This window comes from Rhinatrema bivittatum, chromosome 5, assembly GCF_901001135.1.
Source record: "Rhinatrema bivittatum chromosome 5, aRhiBiv1.1, whole genome shotgun sequence".
NCBI classification, from domain to species: domain Eukaryota; kingdom Metazoa; phylum Chordata; class Amphibia; order Gymnophiona; family Rhinatrematidae; genus Rhinatrema; species Rhinatrema bivittatum.
In genome coordinates this window covers 1,801,513-1,821,677 of record NC_042619.1, presented here as the reverse complement: position 1 = coordinate 1,821,677, position 20,165 = coordinate 1,801,513, and the positions used below count along the sequence as shown (strand labels likewise).

At 43.8% G+C, this 20,165-nt stretch overlaps 1 protein-coding gene across 1 annotated transcript in view; it reads right to left on the bottom strand.

Annotated features, from left to right (window-relative positions):
• The window catches only part of DNHD1 (dynein heavy chain domain 1), a 792,986-nt gene that overhangs the window by 750,990 nt on the left and 21,831 nt on the right, over positions 1-20,165 (bottom strand). The window contains exon 3 of the mRNA XM_029601740.1: positions 4,652-5,354. Coding sequence (XP_029457600.1) covers positions 4,652-5,354 — 703 coding nt within the window. The remainder of the gene's footprint in view (positions 1-4,651; positions 5,355-20,165) is intronic.

Here is a 20,165-nt window from a genome sequence, read left to right as displayed (position 1 = left end):
CTCTCACAGAGCTCCAGTAACTGTGAGGCAACTGCTGCGTGGAAAAAAAAAAAAAAAAAGAGAGACTGAAGGGGGACCTCATGTGGCCACAGGATTAGTGGCATGCTGGGCATGCTCAGTGTGCCAGTCAAAGTTCTAGAAACTTTGACAAAAATGTTCCGTGACAGGGCTCCATCTGATAAGGTCACCCATCTGTGAGGACTAACATCCTGTTTGTCCTGGGAGAATCACTAGTCTCTGGTAATGTAGATCCACTTTTTGTGAAACAAACATTTGTTCTCCGTTTTCTGGCACTCTCTGTAAGCTCTAATATTTAACCTATCCTCAAGAAGCCTCTAGAGTTTGGATTCATCTTGACTCAAGACTAGTCTTTCACATATCTCACCAAATTCTCTCTCTTTGCAAGGCATTTGCAGAGAAGCAATTTGAAGTAAAAACCAGCAACCTAACGTAAAGGGCTAGTGATCTTGAAGAACTAACAAATTTATTACCTTGACAAAATGCTAGGCAACTGTGGAACCAAGCTGTGCAATCCATCAAAACGCTGTCATCCGCACAGAAAAAGAAAGTGAAGCATAATTTCTAACATGCAGCACCTCCTGCCACAAGGATAGATGATTTCCTGCTCAGTGGTGAGAATCTGGCAGCAACCTGTGTCTTTTAGAACTGAGTTACTTTACCTTAGGGAAGGTCATTCTGAAAGTAGTTTAATCTTCAGTTCTGCATAGAGTGGAATGGCTATGGATGCCTTCTGTGTCTCTCTCAGAACTGATTCTCAGTTGGCAGAATTTTTCATACCTAAATTTCAACTTAGTGAAACAGATTGTTGAGACCTCCTTTTTTTTTTTTTTTTAAGACTGAAAAGCTTTATTTAGAAATCAAAGATCTGGGGGCGAAACCCCCCAGCAGCAGGACTGCTGCAATAATCACTTTGTCCCAGTACTTGGAGAGTTAAACAGCAGAGTCCTTGTTTTAATCATATGTGGCTGTGCAGAGCTGTCAAGATGGCAGCATTGCAGACACAATGGGAGAAACTGCCCTTAGAAGCGCTCTCTGGGAATATCCCGGCACTGGAAGAGTTAAATCTGTGCAGCTGTACAGAGCCTGTAACTGCTGAGCACTCACAAGATGGCAGCATTGCAGACACAATGGGAGAAACTGCCCTTAGAAGCGCTCTCTGGGAATATCCCGGCACTGGAAGAGTTAAATCTGTGCAGCTGTACAGAGCCTGTAACTGCTGAGCGTTCACAAGATGGCAGCATTGCAGACACAATGGGAGAAACCCTTAGCTGCTCTCTCCTCTCTGGGAATGTCTCTGTGAGTTTAAAATATACTTATGCACTAGGTTCAGGCTGGGAGAACTCCAGATTGTAAGCTTACTCTGTAGTTTGCAAACTGAACACTGCTGCCTTTTACTGATCACAGAGAGTGCAGCACTCAGACATATGAACTAGCTCATGGAAATCCTCAGAAAATGTCTCCTAGCCTTACAAAACCATTCCCAATACAAACTTAAACTCTCTTCTTTTCCCTTTCCTTTTTCTATTATATTTTATTTTTAAATCACAGCCTATATGACTTACCTTAGCCAGCTGAAAGCTCTGGTTCTTTTTCTGCCTTGAAAAAGGTTAAAGGCAGTTTGAATAATAAGAGTGTTACCTTCTCTTATCAACTCTCTTTTATTGCTCAGTCTATCACGGATGGAAGCCCTGGGCTTGCTTTGACTCCTGACAAGAGGTGGTGAGCTTTCAAACTGTTAATGGCACACTTCACTGCAAGGCTTATCAATTGCAGTAGCTTGGCCTCCACAAGCATTTCACCTCAGACAGTAAGCAGACGGTCCCTTTTTTGAAAAGAGCTGCTCAAACTACACAGGTAGTGCTCTCCCAGAGAAAACAAACCCCATCAGATGAGTAGTGAGCTGCGCTGCTGTCCTGCAGAACATAATCCACAGGGGTTTGGCCCATTAAGATAAATCTGACTCAAAACAAGTTAAAGGGCTAAATCGCAACCATGAAATAACCATAAAAATTCTCTTCGTTTCTAGTTCAGGCATTTCAGCTTTATTGTGGCACAGAGAGCATAAGGATCCGTCAGCGGAATTACACTTTGCCCCAAAACCACTGCAAGGATGGACCTTCTCCGACACGCGACTCACTCTCAGCTGTGGCAGGACACCTGAATTCCCTGCTGAAGCGCAGGTAACTGGATCTAAATCCCCAAATAATGGCTGATTTAGATAGTAGAGACTTCTCCTCCTTACAATGCAAACAAAAAAGTAGTGAATAAATTAATCTCTAGGGCTCGCCTCCCTGCAGGAGAACGGTCCGCAGGAGCATGGCCACAATTTAAGGCACTTTGACACTAGTAAAGGTGCTAAAAGTAAAAAATAATAAATCCTCTTCTTAATCAGCTTCTTAATCATTCAAAAAATAAACCCAGCCATCCACCCCCTCAACCACATCCCCATCAAGATACTCAAACTCATCCCAGAACTCATCCCAAACCTATTGCTGGCATAATAAATACATCACTTGAACAAGGCATCTTCCCTGAAGCCCTGAAATGTGCCATAATCAAACCTATTCTCAAAAAAAAACAAAAACAACACATCTAAACCCCTCTAACCCTGCCAACTACAGACCCATCTCAAATCTCTCATTCATATCCAAGATCATAGAGAAACATGTGAACCTCCAAGTCTCGGAACATCTGGAAAACCACAATATTCTGTACCCCACCCAACACGGATTCAGGAAATCCCTCAGCATCGAGACTCTCCTCTAATCCCTCACAGACCCAGCCCTAAGAGGCATCGACACCGGTCACTCCTACCTTCTGATACTTCTGGACATCTCTGCTGCCTTCGACACCATAAACCATGACATTCTACTAACCCGATTAAAGGAGATTGAGCTAGGTGAAACACACCCTTAAATGGTTTAGCTCCTACCTAGCTAACAGATCCCACAAAGTTCACCTCAACAACTACGAATCAAAACAATTCCCACTCCCCCACGGTGTACCTCAAGGCTCCTCACTCTCTTCCACCCTGTTCAATATATATATGCTCCCCCTCTGCAAACTCCTCTCCAGCCTGGACTTCACATATTACATCTACGCAGACGACATCCAAATTCTACTCCCCATCAAAGAAAACATACCAAACACCATCTCATTATGGGAATCCCTCTCCATCCAAATAAAAAACCTCCTCAATCAAATTTCACTCACCCTCAACCACAACAAAACTGAAATACTACACATCTCAAACAAACCCACCACAAAGAACATCCAAAACATCACGTCCACACAATCAAACATCAAACTCTCCAACGAAGTAAAAGACCTTGGCATCACTCTGGACTCTGAACTCAGCATGAAGAAACATATCAACTTGACAATCAAAGAGGGCTATTACAAACTCCCAAGTCCTCAAAAAGCTCAAACCTCTACTATTCAACCAAGATTACCGCACTGTACTACAGTCCCTCATATTCTCCAAACTGGACTACTGTAACTCCCTCCTCCTCCACCAAACCTCTCCAACTTCTGAAAAACACAGCAGCCAGATCTCTTACAAACAGCAAGGGCTCCTCACACATCACCCCATACTAAAAGAACTCCATTGGCTCCCCATAACGTACAGGTCACAATACAAAGTCCTCACACTCCTGCACAAAACCAATAACAATGATAAACTCAAATGGCTAAAGGACTCTCCCCACCTTCATGACTACCAGAGAAACCTGCGGTCCCAAAACACAGGCCTGCTTGCCATACCTCACCCAAAACTAGCTCACCTCACCTCCGCGAAAGAACGCTCCATCTCAGTAGTGGGCCCCTCCCTCTGGAACAAGCTACCCACCCAACTAAGACTGGAACCCTCTACCCAATCATTCAAAAAATACTTGAAAACCTGGCTATTCCAAAAAGCCTACCAACACACAGACTAACTCTCCCCCCCATACCCCCCGCCCCTTTCAAACCCACCCAACCCCCCCCCCCCACATGCCCTCAAACACTTCCCTCACCCTTCCACTCAGCAAACACAGAAACCTTCTCATCCTGTTCTCTATTTTTCACTGTTCCGATGTTCTTCAATGTTTTTAAATGTTTTAAATGTTTTGCAATGAAGCAATGTTACTATGAATCAATAGTAAGCCACCTCACTCACAAGTTATAATGATTATATGTTATAATGTATTAATTCATAAGTCACCTTAGCCTTAAGTTTCTATGTCAAAAATGTTAAGATTATCAATAAGACAGTCTTATTATTCCACTAGTTATAATGTAAACCGATGTGATATACTCCAATGAATGTCGGTATATAAAAACAATTAAATAAATAAGTAAAATAAAGAGCAAAAACCCTAAACTCCCATCCAACGGCTGGAGGCAGAGAACACTATTTGAATGTATTCTAATTATCACGTATATTCTAACGATGTCATTAAAAAAAAAAAAAAAAAGTTGAAACTCTGCCTCCATTTGCGCTGGATTTGGGACTGGTGGAGCAGAAGGTAATGGAATGGTGCATTATCCATAGAACAGTGGGAATTATGATATAGGCAAAGAGCAGGACCTGAAAACGGTATTTTTTCTGACAGATTGGTAAAATTGTGTATAGAAGCATGGAAATGATTACCCGTCTCCTTCAGAAACTTGAGGCAGCTTGGAATCCATGCTCAGGAAATCCACAGGCAGATCAGTTCCGAGTGCTAACAATGTGAAACCAAGGCTGGACTTCCAGAGAGCCTCAAGCTGTACCAGCTCTGGTCCTACCACTGCCACGCCCTTCTGTAAATCCTTCAGCATCATGGGGGCAGGCTTGAAGACATCCTCTGGCTTTTCTGTGGGTCGTTCCAAGACAAATGGGTAAGGCTGTCCAGAGAAGGCTGGGCTAGGGTTAAGCTGGATGCTCTCCATCAAAGACTTTAACTGAGGAGGATGAGTTCTCAGGGACTGTTGAAAAGAGGAGTGGACATTTCCGTACAGAAAGGATAAGTCCTTTGGAAAAGCCTTGTCCATGGCCCCCAGTATGTCTAGATCAGATACTAAGGCCTGGTTATTCTGATACTGGGAATATATCTTTTCCAGGTATGGCAAGAGCTCCTTTTTGCCATACAGATGGCTTTGGTACGTGTGGAGAAGTTGAAAGACCTCATGTAGGAAGAGCCATGAGCTTCTGTTATTTTTCTGCAATACTGTTACAAAGACATTGATAAGTTCTGCTACCAAAAGCTCCAGGTCCTGCTGGTTGACCTTCCCTGTGTCCTTCAGCTGAGCGTTGATTCGTTGGCGAATGCTGCAGGCCCAGCTGTTAGCCTTCGACTTGCTCTCCTTTGTACCTAGGAAAGATCCAAATTTGATGAGCAGAATGAAGCTCGTAATTTCCATACATATTACAGTCTACTCTGGGGCAAAATGCACAGGGCCTTAGACCAAGTTACACAGACAGAAGGTGGTCAGTCTTTCCCTTTGACACTTGCAAAAGGTTGTGCCTGCTCTTTGTGTTGGTTTCGTTTGTACATCAAATAGGACATGTAAGGGCTTAATTAGTAAAGAAAACTCTCGCAATTTAGTAAATCCTGTGGGAGTTTTCCAACCATGTGTTTCTAGTTATGACAATGTGCGATGGTGGCCTCCCATTCCAGAGTCATCAACTTTTAAAGGGCCACAAGATCTTGAAAGAATCCTTCTCGCCCCTTTCTCCCACATAAAAAATTCCATGATGATCCATGGGGTAATTCCCCACATGCCAACTTGGCCCCTAAATACCCTCCAAAGAAAGTGCTGCCTCCTTCACCACCAGCGAGAAATCGCAGGCTTATCCAACAATTGCTGGTGGTCTTAAGGGTCAGGAGCCATCCCCACTTGCTCCTGTTATGCCAGCACCATCATGCAAACTGGCATGAGCTGTGCAAGGCAAAGGCGTGCCCAAGGTTAACCAGCTCCAATCTCCTAAAGACCACCAGCAATTGTGGGATAAGTTTATGGAGGGTCCAGGGGTAAGGAGTGCCCAAGGTTAACCAGCTCCAATCTCCTAAAGACCACCAGCAATTGTGGGATAAGTTTATGGAGGGTCCAGGGGTAAGGAGTGCCCAAGGTTAACCAGCTCCAATCTCCTAAAGACCACCAGCAATTGTGGGATAAGTTTATGGAGGGTCCAGGGGTAAGGAGTGGACTCTCAAAAGGGAGAGAGGGATGAGCCACTTTAAGGGGGTGGGGCTCAAAGCCTGAGGTTGGGGCCTAAGAGCATCTAAGGGAATAATATTCAGTCAATGGCTGGCTAACTTTGGAGATGCAGCACACTAGTGGACTTACCTCATGGACCACAAAGGAATGTTACACAGAGTTGGGGGGCACCTTGTGAGGCCCATTTAAATCAGCACCCCGTGAACATTGCCTAGTATCATAGTCTGGTGATATTCCTGGAGGGGAGGTTTACTTTCCTGTACTTATTTCACAAGCTATGCTATTGATTGACATGACAATGAGCTGCTTTACATGCAACTGAGTTCATTACAATGGCCACGTTGTGCCTGATTTAGGGGCTGGCAAATACAATCACAAATTCCATACATAACTTGCATTTACCTTGTGATAGTGCATTTTATCAAGATGAAACACTGTTTACCATGCACTAACACATTATCATAGTTTAGTAAACATGAAAATGCATTTTCCAGTCCTGCACAAAACACTCCCTGGGAATGCCTCCCCTGCACAGGAAAACACTTCATGCTTTTAGCTAAACTTTCAAAAGGGAAACTTTGATAAAATGAGAAAAATTGTTAGAAAAAAACTGAAAGGAACAAGTACAAAGGTAAAAAGTGTGCAAGAGGCGTGGTCATTGTTAAAAAATACAATCCTAGAAGCACAGTCCAGATGTATCCCACACATTAAGAAAGGTGGAAAGAAGGCAAAACAATTACCGGCATGGTTAAAAGGGGAGGTGAAAGAAGCTATTTTAGCCAAGATCTTCATTCAAAAATTGGAAGAAGGATCCAACACAAGAAAATAGGATAAAATAAATAAAATTATTTAGTGCTTTTTTATACCAGCATTCATGATACAATCATATCATGTCGGTTTACAAGGAACTGGGGTACAAAAACCTTAAACATTAACATAGCGAAGAGAGGCAAAAGTTACAATGAAAACAGGGGTAATGGAACTGGGGGAAGAAGACGACAAAGCAGAAAGTAACTCAATGACCATAACAATTATTTACAGTGTGCTGAATGATCTGTGATGATAGCTATGGCGGATCGGTGAATTTAGGGAAAGGCTTGTTTAAATAGCCAAGTCTTAAGCCTTTTTCTAAATGTCAACAGGCAAGGTTCAGGGGGGATAGCATTCCAAATGGTTGGTCCCACCGTAGAGAAGGCCCTTTCTTTGGTGGCTAGATGATGGGTGGATTTGGTTGGGGGGGGCATGCAGGGATCCTCTGTAGGCTTCTCTGATAGCTCTGGACGAGGTGTGTAGTCTGATTTGGAATTGAAGGTTAAGAGGGGCTTGTTATGGATGGTTTTGTGGATGATGCTGAGGGACTTGTGCAGAATTCTGAAACTTATTGGTAGCCAGTGTAGATTTCTGAGGATGGGTGTGATGTGGTCTCTTCTGCAAGTGTTTGTTAGGATTCTGGCCGCCGCATTTTGAAGCACCTGCAGAGGTTTGATGGAGGAGGCGGGGAGACCTAGCAAAATAGAATTGCAGTATATGTTGGAGAATAGAAAGGCTTGGAGGACAGTTCTGAAATCTTGAAGGCGTAGAAGTGGTTTAATTCTTTTTAGTACCTGCAGTTTATAGAAGCAGTCCTTGGTTGTGTGGTTGATGAATGTTTTTAAATTCAGACGGTTGTCAATTAATACTCCCAGGTCTCTTGCTTGGGTGACAAAGGTGTTAGTGAGTGACCTTTGAGGGGTATCGCTGTCATCCGGGGAAATGAGAAGGAGTTCAGTCTTAGCTGAATTGAGTATCAGGTTTAGGTTAGTGAGGAGGAGGTTGATCACTCAGAGGCAATTTTCACAGTACTTGAGTGTTTTTGTAATGGATTCTGTTATGGGGATCAGGATTTGCACGTCGTCAGCGTAAAGGAAGTGTTTTAGTTTTAGGTTAGTTAGCAGCTGGCACAGGGGAAGGAGGTATATATTGAAGAGAGAGTGGGGGACAAGGAGGAACCCTGTGGAACTCCTAGTGAGGAACTGATGCGAGGGGACTCTTTATTGTTGATTCTGACTTTATAGCCTCTGTTACTGAGGAATGATTTGAACCATCTGAAGGCAGTTCCTGTTATTCCGATGTCAGATAGTCAGTTGAGGAGGTTGGAATGGTTTATGGTGTCGAAAGCTGCCGAGAGGTCAAGAAGAATTAGTAAGAAGGATTGTCCTTTGTCCAATCCCATGATGAGGTGGTCTGTTAGAGAGATGAGGAGGGTTTCGGTGCTTAGTGCCTTACGGAATCCGTATTGGGAAGGGTGCAGTGTTTTGTGGTCTTCAAGATAATCTGAAAGTTGAGAGTTGACTAATTTTTCCATGATCTTGGCTACAAAAGGTAGATTAGAGATAGGACGGAAATTGTTGGGTTCCTTTGGATCTAAGTTCGGTTTTTTGAGAAGAGGTTTAAGAGAGGCGAGTTTTAGGGTGTCTAGAAGATTCCTTGTGATGCATAAGCGTTGGCAAGTTAAATGTAAGACGTTGATAAGACAGGCTAAGAGAAAATTTGAAAAGAAGTTAGCTGTAGAGGCAAAAACTCACAGTAAAAACATTCTTAAATATATGCAAAGCAGAAAGCCTGTGAGGGAGTCAGTTGGACTATTAGATGATAGAGGGGTTAAAGGGGCACTTAGAGAAGATAAGGCCATCGTGGAAAGCTTAAATGATTTCTTTGCTTCTGTGTTTACTGAAGAGGATGTTGGGGAGGTACCCGTACCAGAGAAGGTTTTCATGGGTAATGATTCAGATGGACTGAACCAAATCACAGTGAACCTAGAAGATGTGGTAGGCCTGATTGACAAACTGAAGAGTAGTAAGTCACCTGGACCGGATGGTATACACCCCAGAGTTCTGAAGGAACTGAAAAATGAGATTTCAGACCTATTAGTAAAAATTTGTAACCTATCATTACAATCATCCATTCTACCTGAAGACTAGAGGATAGCTAATGTAACCCCAATATTTAAAAAGGGCTCCAGGGGCGATCCGGGAAACTACAGACTGGTTAGCCTGACTTCAATGCCAGGAAAAATAGTGGAAAGTGTTCTAAATATCAAAATCACAGAACATATAGAAAGACATGGTTTAATGGAACAAAGTCAACATGGCTTTACCCAAGGCAAGCCTTGCCTCACAAATCTGCTTCATGTTTTTGAAGGAGTTAATAAACATGTGGATAAAGGTGAACCTGTAGATGTAGTGTACTTGGATTTTCAGAAGGCATTTGACAAAGTTCCTCATGAGAGGCTTCTGGGAAAAATAAAAAGTCATGGGATAGGTGGCGATGTCCTTTCGTGGAGTACAAACTGGCTAAAAGACAGGAAACAGAGAGTAGGATTAAATGGACAATTTTCTCAGTGGAAGGGTGTGGGCAGTGGAGTGCCTCAGGGATCTGTATTGGGACCCTTACTTTTCTATATATTTATAAATGATCTGGAAAGAAATATGACAAGTGAGGTAATCAAATTTACAGATGATACAAAATTGTTCAGAGTAGTTAAATCACAAGCAGATTGTGATAAATTGCAGGAAGACCTTCTGAGGCTGGAAAATTGGGCATCAAAATGGCAGATGAAATTTAATGTGGACAATTGCAAGGTGATGCATATAGGGAAAAATAACCCATGCTATAGTTACACAATGTTAGGTTCCATATTAGGTGCTACTACCCAAGAAAGATCTAGGCGTCATAGTGGATAACACATTGAAATCGTCGGTTCAGTGTGCTGCGGCAGTCAAAAATGCAAACAGAATGTTGGGAATTATTAGAAAGGGAATGGTGAATAAAACGGAAAATGTCATAATGCCTCTGTATCGCTCCATGGTGATACCGCACCTTGAATACTGTGTACAATTCTGGTTGCCGCATCTCAAAAAAGATATAATTGCGATGGAGAAGGTACAGAGAAGGGCGACCAAAATGATAAAGGGAATGGAACAGCTCCCCTATGAGGAAAGACTAAAGAAGTTATGACTTTTCAGCTTAGAGAAGAGACGGCTGAGGGGGGATATGATAGAGGTGTTTAATATCATGAGAGGTCTAGAACGGGTAGATGTGAATCAGTTTTTTACTCTTTCGGATAGTAGAAAGACTAGGGGGCACTCCATGAAGTTAGCATGTGGCACATTTAAAACTAATCGGAGAAAGTTCTTTTAAATTCAACGCATAATTAAACTCTGGAATTTGTTGCCAGAAGATGTGGTTAGTGCAGTTAGTATAGCTGTGTTTAAAAAAGGATTGGATAAGTTCTTGGAGGAGAAGTCCATTACCTGCTGTTAATTAAGTTGACTTAGAAAATAGCCACTGTTATTACTAGCAACAGTAAAATGGAATAGACTTAGTTTTGGGGTACTTGCCAGGTTCTTCTGGCCTGGATTGGCCACTGTTGGAAACAGGATGCTGGGCTTGATGGACCCTTGGTCCGACCCAGTATGGCATGTTCTTATGTTCTCTATAGCATGCGAGAGCTGCCACCTGCACGTTCAGGGTATTTAGGGCCAAGCCCTTAATCAATCCTTCCTGTAAAAATTCCAAAATTGGTGGGATCTCTACTCTGAGAGTGTGAGAACCTCTCACCCCACACTAGTTCTCAACTACTCTCCAAACCCTAATATAATTCAGAGATGTAGAAAACTTTGTAGAATGAAGCTATGGGGATATCACTGCTGAAGAATAACCACGCTTCAGCAGATGAGCCCTCTAAGGGCCAAACCATAAGAAAGAAGTGACCCAGATTTTCATGCACAATCAGCCCCTGATGCACAAGATCTTCCCTGACCAGCAATCTCATAGGATTGCCCACTAGGAGACCGTGAAGGTCAGTGTACCATGGTCTCCATGGCCAATCAAGAGCCACCAGAAGCACAATCTTCCGAAATACCCTGCTGATCATCGGCCAGGGAAGGAAAACATAACACCCCGTTCTGTGGTCACTGTTGGACAAGAGCATAGATTCCCAAAGCTCTTGGATCTTTTCTGTAGAACCAGGGCACTTTTGCATTGCTGTAACTTGCCATTAAATCCAGATACGGATGCCCCCATGGAGAAACTAGGAGCTGAAAGGCATTGTCTGCCAGCTCCCACTCTCCTGGGTCTAAGGCCTGCCTGCTGAGAAAACTGGCCCTCACATTGTCCTTCCCAGCAATGTGAAAGGCAGATAATGCCTGAAGATGGTGCTCTGTCCATATCATGAAAGCATCTATCTCCAATTACATCTGATGACTTCTGGTTCCACCCTGATGATTTATGTAGACAACTGTCATAGCATTGTCTGACATTACTCTCACCACTTGACCTGCCAAGCGCTCAGCAAAGCATAGATACGTCAAGCGAACTGCACGGGCTTCCATACAATTGATGGCCCACTGTCATTCCTCAGCATGCCACTAACCTTATGCCATCAATTCTTGACAGTGAGCACTCCAACCCAGGAGGCTCGCATCTGTCATGAGCACCAACCAATCCAGTATCTCCAAGGGCACTCCTTTCCTGAGGTGGTCCCTTTGCAACCACTGCAACTTTCATTCACTTCCATCAGCAAGTGGAGCTGTTGCGTCCGGTCTCAGATGGCTTTGACCTCTGTGCCTCACCTTTCCTCCTTCTCTTTCCTCAAGCCTTGGGAAGCTGGCTGCCACCGCGTCTACATGCCGCTCTCACCGGCGTCCCCGGGTCGGCAACGGCGACTGTGTTTGCCATGTTTTTGCTAAAGGCCTCCTAGGGTGCGCGTGCACACGCCACCCATGTCTTTATCTATGTCATGGCGGGAATCTCGGGGGCGTCCCTTCCGAGTGACGTCAGCACATCCTGGTATTAGCCTGCCCTTCATTTGCTAATAAACTGACTTAGCAAGGACTGGAATCGCTCCGGTCTAAGCTGCTCTGCTGCTTCTCAGCAGCCACTGGAAGCTCTCTCTCTGCCCTTCGGGGTAATTCATCGCTAACCTGGGTACCCGCTCCTCGGGGGCCCTTCTTCTCTCTTTCAGGTACCTATCTGGGAAACCGGGTACTCGCTCCTCGAGGACCTGCGTTCCATATTCTGGTGCCTGCCGGGATCTTCTTCAATACAGTCAACTACTCAGTGAGTATTAACACTCTCAGTCTGTCTCACCTTCAGCTTCAGCGCTTGGAGTCTACATCTGGGTCCTTCCTCTGCTATCCTGCGCTGCCTTTCATCTATCAAGTGTGGGACTGGTCTCCTCTGCCGAGGATCTCTGGACTGCTTCTACTGAGTACCTTCACTGCTGTCCAACCCGGGCAGTACCATCAAGCTGTATAATAAATACAAATTCTTTGTGTCTGCGTGTATAGAGTCTAGCCTAGTACTGTGGTTCCTCATGGGGCTCCTCCCTGTGGGAGTGGCAATCACCGCAGTACCCAAGAATCTACTTCAACACCTCAAAATGATAACAGGAGCCTTACTGTATAATCCTATGATTGCAGATTCCGCCATATAAACATCGCACACTGAAGTGGCCACATATGCACCCTTCCCAGCGTACTGCTGCCAACGTAGCCGCCACGGACCCCAAGACCTGCAGATAAGTCCACACCATTACCATCCTCAAAGAGTCACCAACTTCTGGATGTGTTTCTCTGGCAGGAACACTCTGCCCTGTTCTGTATCAAATCACACTGTGTCTGCTATAAACACAAGTTTATAGCAGACACAGACCCTGGAACAAGGTGTTCCAGGGTCTGTGTCTGCTATAAACTGCTTTTGGCTAAATTCATCAACCAGCCTAGTTCCTGAAGGAGGCATATCACTTTGCGAGATGCCAGTTGACTCTCTTCTGCATGCTTGGCTCAAATCAACCAGTCATCCAGGATGGACTAGAATGCCCTTCTTGCACAGAGATACGCTTCTACCACCATGGCATTGGAGAAGGTTCTGGGTGCCATAACCAGACCGAACAGTAGTGCTTGAAACTGATAATGATGCTCTAGAAAGGTAAAATGAAGAAACTGCTGATGCTCCAGTCAAATGGGGATATGTAGACAGGCTTCTATTAGATCGAGACATGAAGAACTCCCCTTTTTGTTCTGCCATAATTACAGAGTGTAAGGTTTGCATTCTAAAGTGAGTCATGAGCAAATGCCGGTTGACTCTCTTCAGATCCTATAATCGGTCGAAAGGAACCCTCTTCCTTCTTGGAATGACAAAATAAATAGAATATCACCCTATATTTTCCTGCGATCCAGGAACTGGAATTACAGCCCTGAGGTCTATCAGCCTTCTCAACATAGCCTCCACTGCTGCTCTTTTCGCTAGAGAGTTGCATGGAGAGATCAGAAAGGCATCCGAAGGAATTTAGAGAAATTCTGGAGTATAGCCATGTCTTATTACATCCAGGACCCACTGGTCCATTATGCTTTGGGCCCATCTGTGATAAAAGTGAGATGGACATCCACCTATCTCCGTAACTGTAGGTAAGCCCCTGCACCTTTATTGCAAAGATCAAGATCCTCCGGTCCCAGAGCCAGTTTCCTTATATGGCTTGTTAGGATGAAAGGAATGGGACCTTATTTATTTATTTTATTCTTTTCTATACTGACATTCATGATACCAATCATATATCGGTTTACAAGGAACAAGGGGGTTATAACATTAGCATTAACATTGAAGCTAGGTTTAACGAAGTAAGCTTAACAAGAGTATATTGGAAGTGCCTTGAGACATATATGGAGTGTTCTGTGTAAGTGGCACTTATAAATGAACCGTAAACAATTGCGAAAGCGACGCAGAGTCAAAAAGGGGGGGGGGGGATAGGAGGGAGGGAAGGGGAGGCTTGTTGAAACAGCCAGGTCTTGAGTTTTTTCTTAAATGTCAACAGGCAGGGTTCCAGTCTGAGATCTGGAGGAATGGCATTCCAGAAGACTGGTCCCACTGTCGAGAAGGCCCGTTTTCTGGTGGCTGTACGAAGGGTGGATTTGGTTATGGGGGTGTGCAAGGTTCCTTTGTAAGCTTCTTTGATGGGTCTTGTAGCGGTGTGGAGTCTAAACAGGATCTGAAGGTCGAGAGGGAGCTGACTGTGAATGGTTTTGTGGATGATAGTGAGGGACTTGTGTAGGATTCTAAAATTTATTGGGAGCCAATACAGGTTCCTGAGGATGGGTGTGATGTGATCTCCACGGTTGGTTTTTGTCAAGATTCTGGCAGCCGCGTTCTGGAGCATCTGAAGTGGTTTGGTGGTGGAGGCAGGGAGACCCAGTAGGAGGGCATTACAGTAGTCTATCTTGGCAAAAAGCGTGGCTTGGAGGACTGTCCTGAAGTCATGGAAATGGAAGAGTGGTTTAAGTCTTTTTACAACTTGTAATTTGTAGAAGCAGTCCTTGGTTGTGTGATTGACAAATTTCTTTAAATTCAGACAGTTGTCGAGTATCACTCCGAGGTCTCTTACTTGAGTGACCATGGTGTTGGGAGGGGTCTGCGGAGGCGGATCAGTGTGGTCAGAGGAGATGAGGAATTCCATCTTGGCTGAGTTGAGGACAAGATTTAGACTGGTGAGGAGATTGATAGACTGGAGGCAGTTTTCCCAGAACTTGAGTGTTTTCGTTAGAGATTCTGTTATAGGGATCAGAATCTGTACGTCATCGGCGTAAAGATAATGTTTTAATTTTAGGTTTGTTAGCAGCTGGCAAAGGGGTAGGAGGTAGATATTGAAGAGGGTGGGAGACAGTGATGAGCCTTGGGGTACTCCTAGTGATGATTTGATGCTAGGGGATTCTTTGTGAAGAGACGCTTCTTCTGATTCGCCATACCTCTGTAAGTGCGAAAATGATGGGAGTACCTGGAGCGGCTTCTCGCCCCAAAAGAATGCAATGCCGCTTTCTTGTCCTCCAGCAATCGTGGAATCTTGGATCCACCCCATCTATTTGCCATCTTCTCCATCTGACTTCCAAACAAGAGAGAACCCTTAAAGGGTAATCTTGTCAAATTTGATTTAGAAATTGTATCTGCTGATCATTTCCGCATCTTGCTGCTATCATGGAAGCTACACCTTTAGCTGCTGTATGCACGAAGTCACAGCCCACATACACTAAAAATGCAGCTTCTCGCTCCATCGCTGGCGCACTATCAGCTCCCACTCCTTGAGCCTCCTAAGAGAGACACATAATAAGAACATAAGAAGACACAAACTTGCTTAGACCACCAAGCAGCAGCAAGAAGCTATTTGCAAATTCATAGCCATCGCTTCAAATGCCTGCTTGAGGACAACCTCAATCCTTCTATCGTTGGCAACCTTCGGAGCTGCTCCCCCTTTGACTGGGATGGTGGTTCGCTTTGTGACAGCACATTCCAGAGCATCACCCTTTGGGAATCGCAACCTTTTCCTTGCCTTTGGATCCAAGGGGTACAAGTCTGTCAAGGAATGTCCACCTTTAAAACTTGCTTCCGGACATTCCACTCAAAGTCAATCATCTCCTGCACTGGTTCCAGGAGCAGAAAGAAACCGATCAACTTGCGCAAGGTGACAAGATGGGGTCTTTCCTCTGTACTCCCGTAGCATCACAGTCTACTCCGAGAGTTTTCAGAGTCTGAATGAACAGACCTGGTAACTCCATCCCCCGATTAAAAAAGAAAGGTGGAGGCATTCTCTTAGCCACCAACAAACGACTCAAACTCACACTCCAACCCATCCCCCCCCCAGCTAAATTAGAAATTGGCCTGTTCAAAGCCCCTTCTCTACAAATTTGCCTTATTTACGCTCCCCCTGGAACTCTTAACAATAACCCTTCGTCTCTCATCGAATATATAGCTAAAAATATTTCCATCGGCTCCCCAGCTATTATCCTAGGAGACTTTAATTTCCATGTCAACACAACACCCCTTACACCTAGTTGCTCCTCCTTCCTGGAAGCCATGAAATCACTAGGATTCAAGCAAATTATAAACATGCCCACACATAAAGCTGGTCACTCACTTGACCTCATTTTTACCAACCATCACATCGTAACTGATTCCTTATCATGCACACCTATCCCATGGTCTGACCACTATATCATAAGAACATCTAACACTCTACAAAGACCTCCATCCCCCCCAATTAGCTCTACTACTTTTCAATACCGAAAAACTTGCAATAGAGATGAGCTCACCACTGCTCTATCCAACACTCAGCTTAATCTTAATCTTTCAAATGCTGACACTGCTTTAACATCATGGAATGAATACACTCTCTCAGTTGCTAATACCATTTGCCCCCTCATTACAAAAAAACTCTCCTCTCAGAAAAATACAAAAAAACCCTGGTACACTCCCACACTAAAAGACTTAAAACAAGCCCTTAGAAAAGCTGAAAAAAATTGGCGTAAAGAACCCACACCAATTCTACTCGCACGATACAAAACTTCGCTGCAAAACTATAGTGAAATGATCAATAATGCTAAAAAGAACTACTACGCAGGTAAAATACACCAATATCAATTCAATCCAAAAGTGCTGTTCGAATATGTCACCTCACTTACTAACCTCACTCCAAACATCATTCCAGAAGAAGAAGCCAAAATAAAATGTGAACAGCTCGCTTCATATTTTCAGGACAAAATTAACAATATTATGTCACGCTTCCCACACAATTCCCACACGCCCCAATCCTATAATCTCTGTCACACAAAAGAATCTGCACCTCAGCTAACAACCTTTGAAAATACAGCAACAACTGAAATTGAATCCCTACTCAAAAAAGCCAGACCCTCATCTCATCCATCTGATACCATCCCCACAAAACTCCTCCTCACTGTCCCTGATCTAATATCCAGCCCTATCTCTAACATTATCAATGCATCCATCGAACTTGGGCAAGTGCCCAACTCTCTTAAATTTGCCATCCTTAAACCCACTTTAAAAAAACCTAAGCTAGACCCATTAGACCTTGCTAATTACCGCCCCATTTCTAACCTCCCATTTATTGCTAAAATCCTAGAAAAAACTATCAACCGTCAACTTAGTGACTATTTAGAAGAACACCATATCCTCTCTTCCTCACAATATGGATTTCGCAAATTACATAGCACTGAAACTCTTCTCCTATCCTTGAATGATTACCTTCTCAAAAGCCTAGATAGAAATCAACCTCAGCTGCTAGTAATTCTAGATATCTCAGCGGCTTTTGATACCGTTAACCACCAAGTTCTTCTCCAACGCCTACATGAGATTGGAATAACTGGTACTGCTCATAACTGGTTTACTTCCTACTTGTCCAACCGTAACTATAAAGTCAAAATTGGCAATCACTTATCTAAAGAAATCCCTTTAAAGCAAGGAGTCCCGCAAGGATCTTCACTCTCATCTACCCTTTTTAATATCTATCTTCTACCGCTTTGCCATCTCCTCGCCAACCTTAAGCTTCCACACTTTTTGTACGCTGATGATGTACAAATTCTTATTCCAGTAACGGAATCCATATCTAAAGCCCTTGAAATCTGGGACACTACTCTTGCTTCTATCAATAATCTCTTAACCTCCTTACAACTTGCCCTCAATTCCACTAAAACTGAACTCATGATCATTTCTCCTCCCACCCCATTACATGCTTCTCCCACCTCACCTATAACATCAACGCACATACATTTCTCCCACCAAGTCCGAGACCTAGGAGTCATTATTGATGACCAAATAACCCTCAAAAAATTTATCAGTACAATCCTTAAAGAGTGCTTTTTTCAAATTACATACACTCAAAAAATTGAAACCTTTGCTTCATGCATCTGATTTCCGGACAGTTCTACAAGCCATGCTGTTTTCCAAAACAGATTATTGTAATTCACTCCTCCTAGGCCTACCTAAAAATGCCATCCGCCCCTTACAAATCCTGCAAAACACTGCAGCCCGTATCCTTACTAACACAAACTCAAAGGAACATATTACGCCAGTTTTGAAGGAATTACACTGGCTCCCCATTCAATCCCGCATACACTACAAGACTCTAACACTTATCCATAAAGCCCTCCACAATCCTGAAATGAAATGGTTTAATAAATCAATACAACTTCAATCTTCTATTAAACCCACCAGAAATCAATACCTCGCCACATTACAAACCCCTTCACCTAAATTATATAACCATGTTTCCACCAAAGCACGAGCGTTCTCTTTTGCTGGCCCTTTGTTATGGAATACTATGCCCACTGAACTGCGCCTTGAGCCATCTCCCAAAACATTCAAGCAAAAACTCAAGACATGGTTATTCACACATGCCTATACGTGAAATATATATGTTGATCCTCTCCCATTTTCTCACTGCCTTCTCTACCCTTCTCCCCCTGTCTAGACACCATCTCTAATTCTCCTACCTCTGTTCCCACTGTAAATACCTCTCTTTACAATTGCTATTAACTACTTTTGAAATGCTTTCTCCCCCCTCTTACTACATCTAATGTAGAACTACATCTCCTCTTAACCCTTTTCCCTTACCTCAGCCCCAATTTACTAGAATCCCGTTGCTACATCTCCTCCTAACCCTTTTCCCTTACCTCAGCCCCAATTTACTAGAATCCCTTTGCTCCCTAGTTCTGTTTAACTTACCTCAACTAATATACCCCCAAAGTATAGTTCTGTGTTTTTTAATAGATTCTACTTTTATTATATTTAAATATTTATATACATACTTTCGTTTAATATATAACTTGTTAAATATATAATCTGTTAAATGTACAATCTGTTAAATGTATAACGCTCCGGCGTAAGTTAAATCTGTTAAATCTGTTAAATGTATAACGCTCCGGCGTAAGTTCCTGTTCATTGTACACCGACGTGATATCTTTGATGAGCGGCGGTATATAAAAAATTATAAATAAATAAATAAATAAAACTCATTCTTGTAAAAAAAAAAAAAAAAAAAAAAATGGAGTAGAGTCCTCTATGGCTCCAAGTCAGGTGGAATTTCCCCCTCTTCTAGAGGTTCCAAATCACCACCATAATCATCTGACAGTTCATGATCCTCATCCTCTACATGGTGCTTCACCAATTTGGTTGCCAAGTGGGAAGACCTATGACACGTCCCCTCCTTAAGACTGCATATCCTCCGCTGGACACCTTTTCAGAAAGGCCTGTAACCCATGGAAAAACTCCGCCCAGGAGAAGGAAGCCAAATCCATACCAGGACCCAAAGGACTGAACCTGGCATTCTCCAAGCCCTCCCCCAGAATGTCCTTCTCATTGGGAACAAGGGAGGGGGGGTGGGAACTGTCCATTGTGTCTTCTCCTTTGCCCCCGTCCACAGAGTCCTCCATAGGTAGGGGTGGATGCCCAACAGAGGCAAAATCCTTGGGAGGTAAATGGCCTTGACCCTCCAGACAGTACTGACATAGGCGAAGTGAGAGCAATGGCTGGATTGCCCTTAAATGGCAATCTGCGCAAATACAAAGATGCTTAGACTTTTTATTCTCCGGTGCTATTATCCTTCACCAAAAGACCACTCTCCTGCCCATGTGATCCCCTGCATAAACCCCAACGCGCACAGAGATGTACCTGAGCAATTACATGCTCAAGTCTAGATTGTGGGCTTGTACGCATATACGCATATACGCACCCATACGTGCACTACAATTCTAGGCTACAGCCCCACTATGCGTACTCGGCGCACATGCCTGAGCGCATGGGAAAAAATTGCACATTTCATAGCAGCCTAGGCACTCGCCACACGGCCAACAAAACCTGCAACATGGGGCCTAGGAGTGAACGCTGCACTATCGATCTGCGCTGCCAGACGCCGCTTACCTCTGCTCTCCACTAACTCTCTGGAGGTGTGGCTGGGGGGATTAGCACTGAGGGGAAGTAACAACCTGGCAGGAAAGAGATCCTTTCTTTTAACTGAGCTCAGCCCTCCCCAGCTGGAAGTATGATCAGCCAGCGGTTGTGAGGAAGAGGGCACAAGCCTTTACCCCTGAGTTCCCCCTTGTCCTCAGACAATCTTTAGAGCCTAAACCTGGCCAGGCATTTAT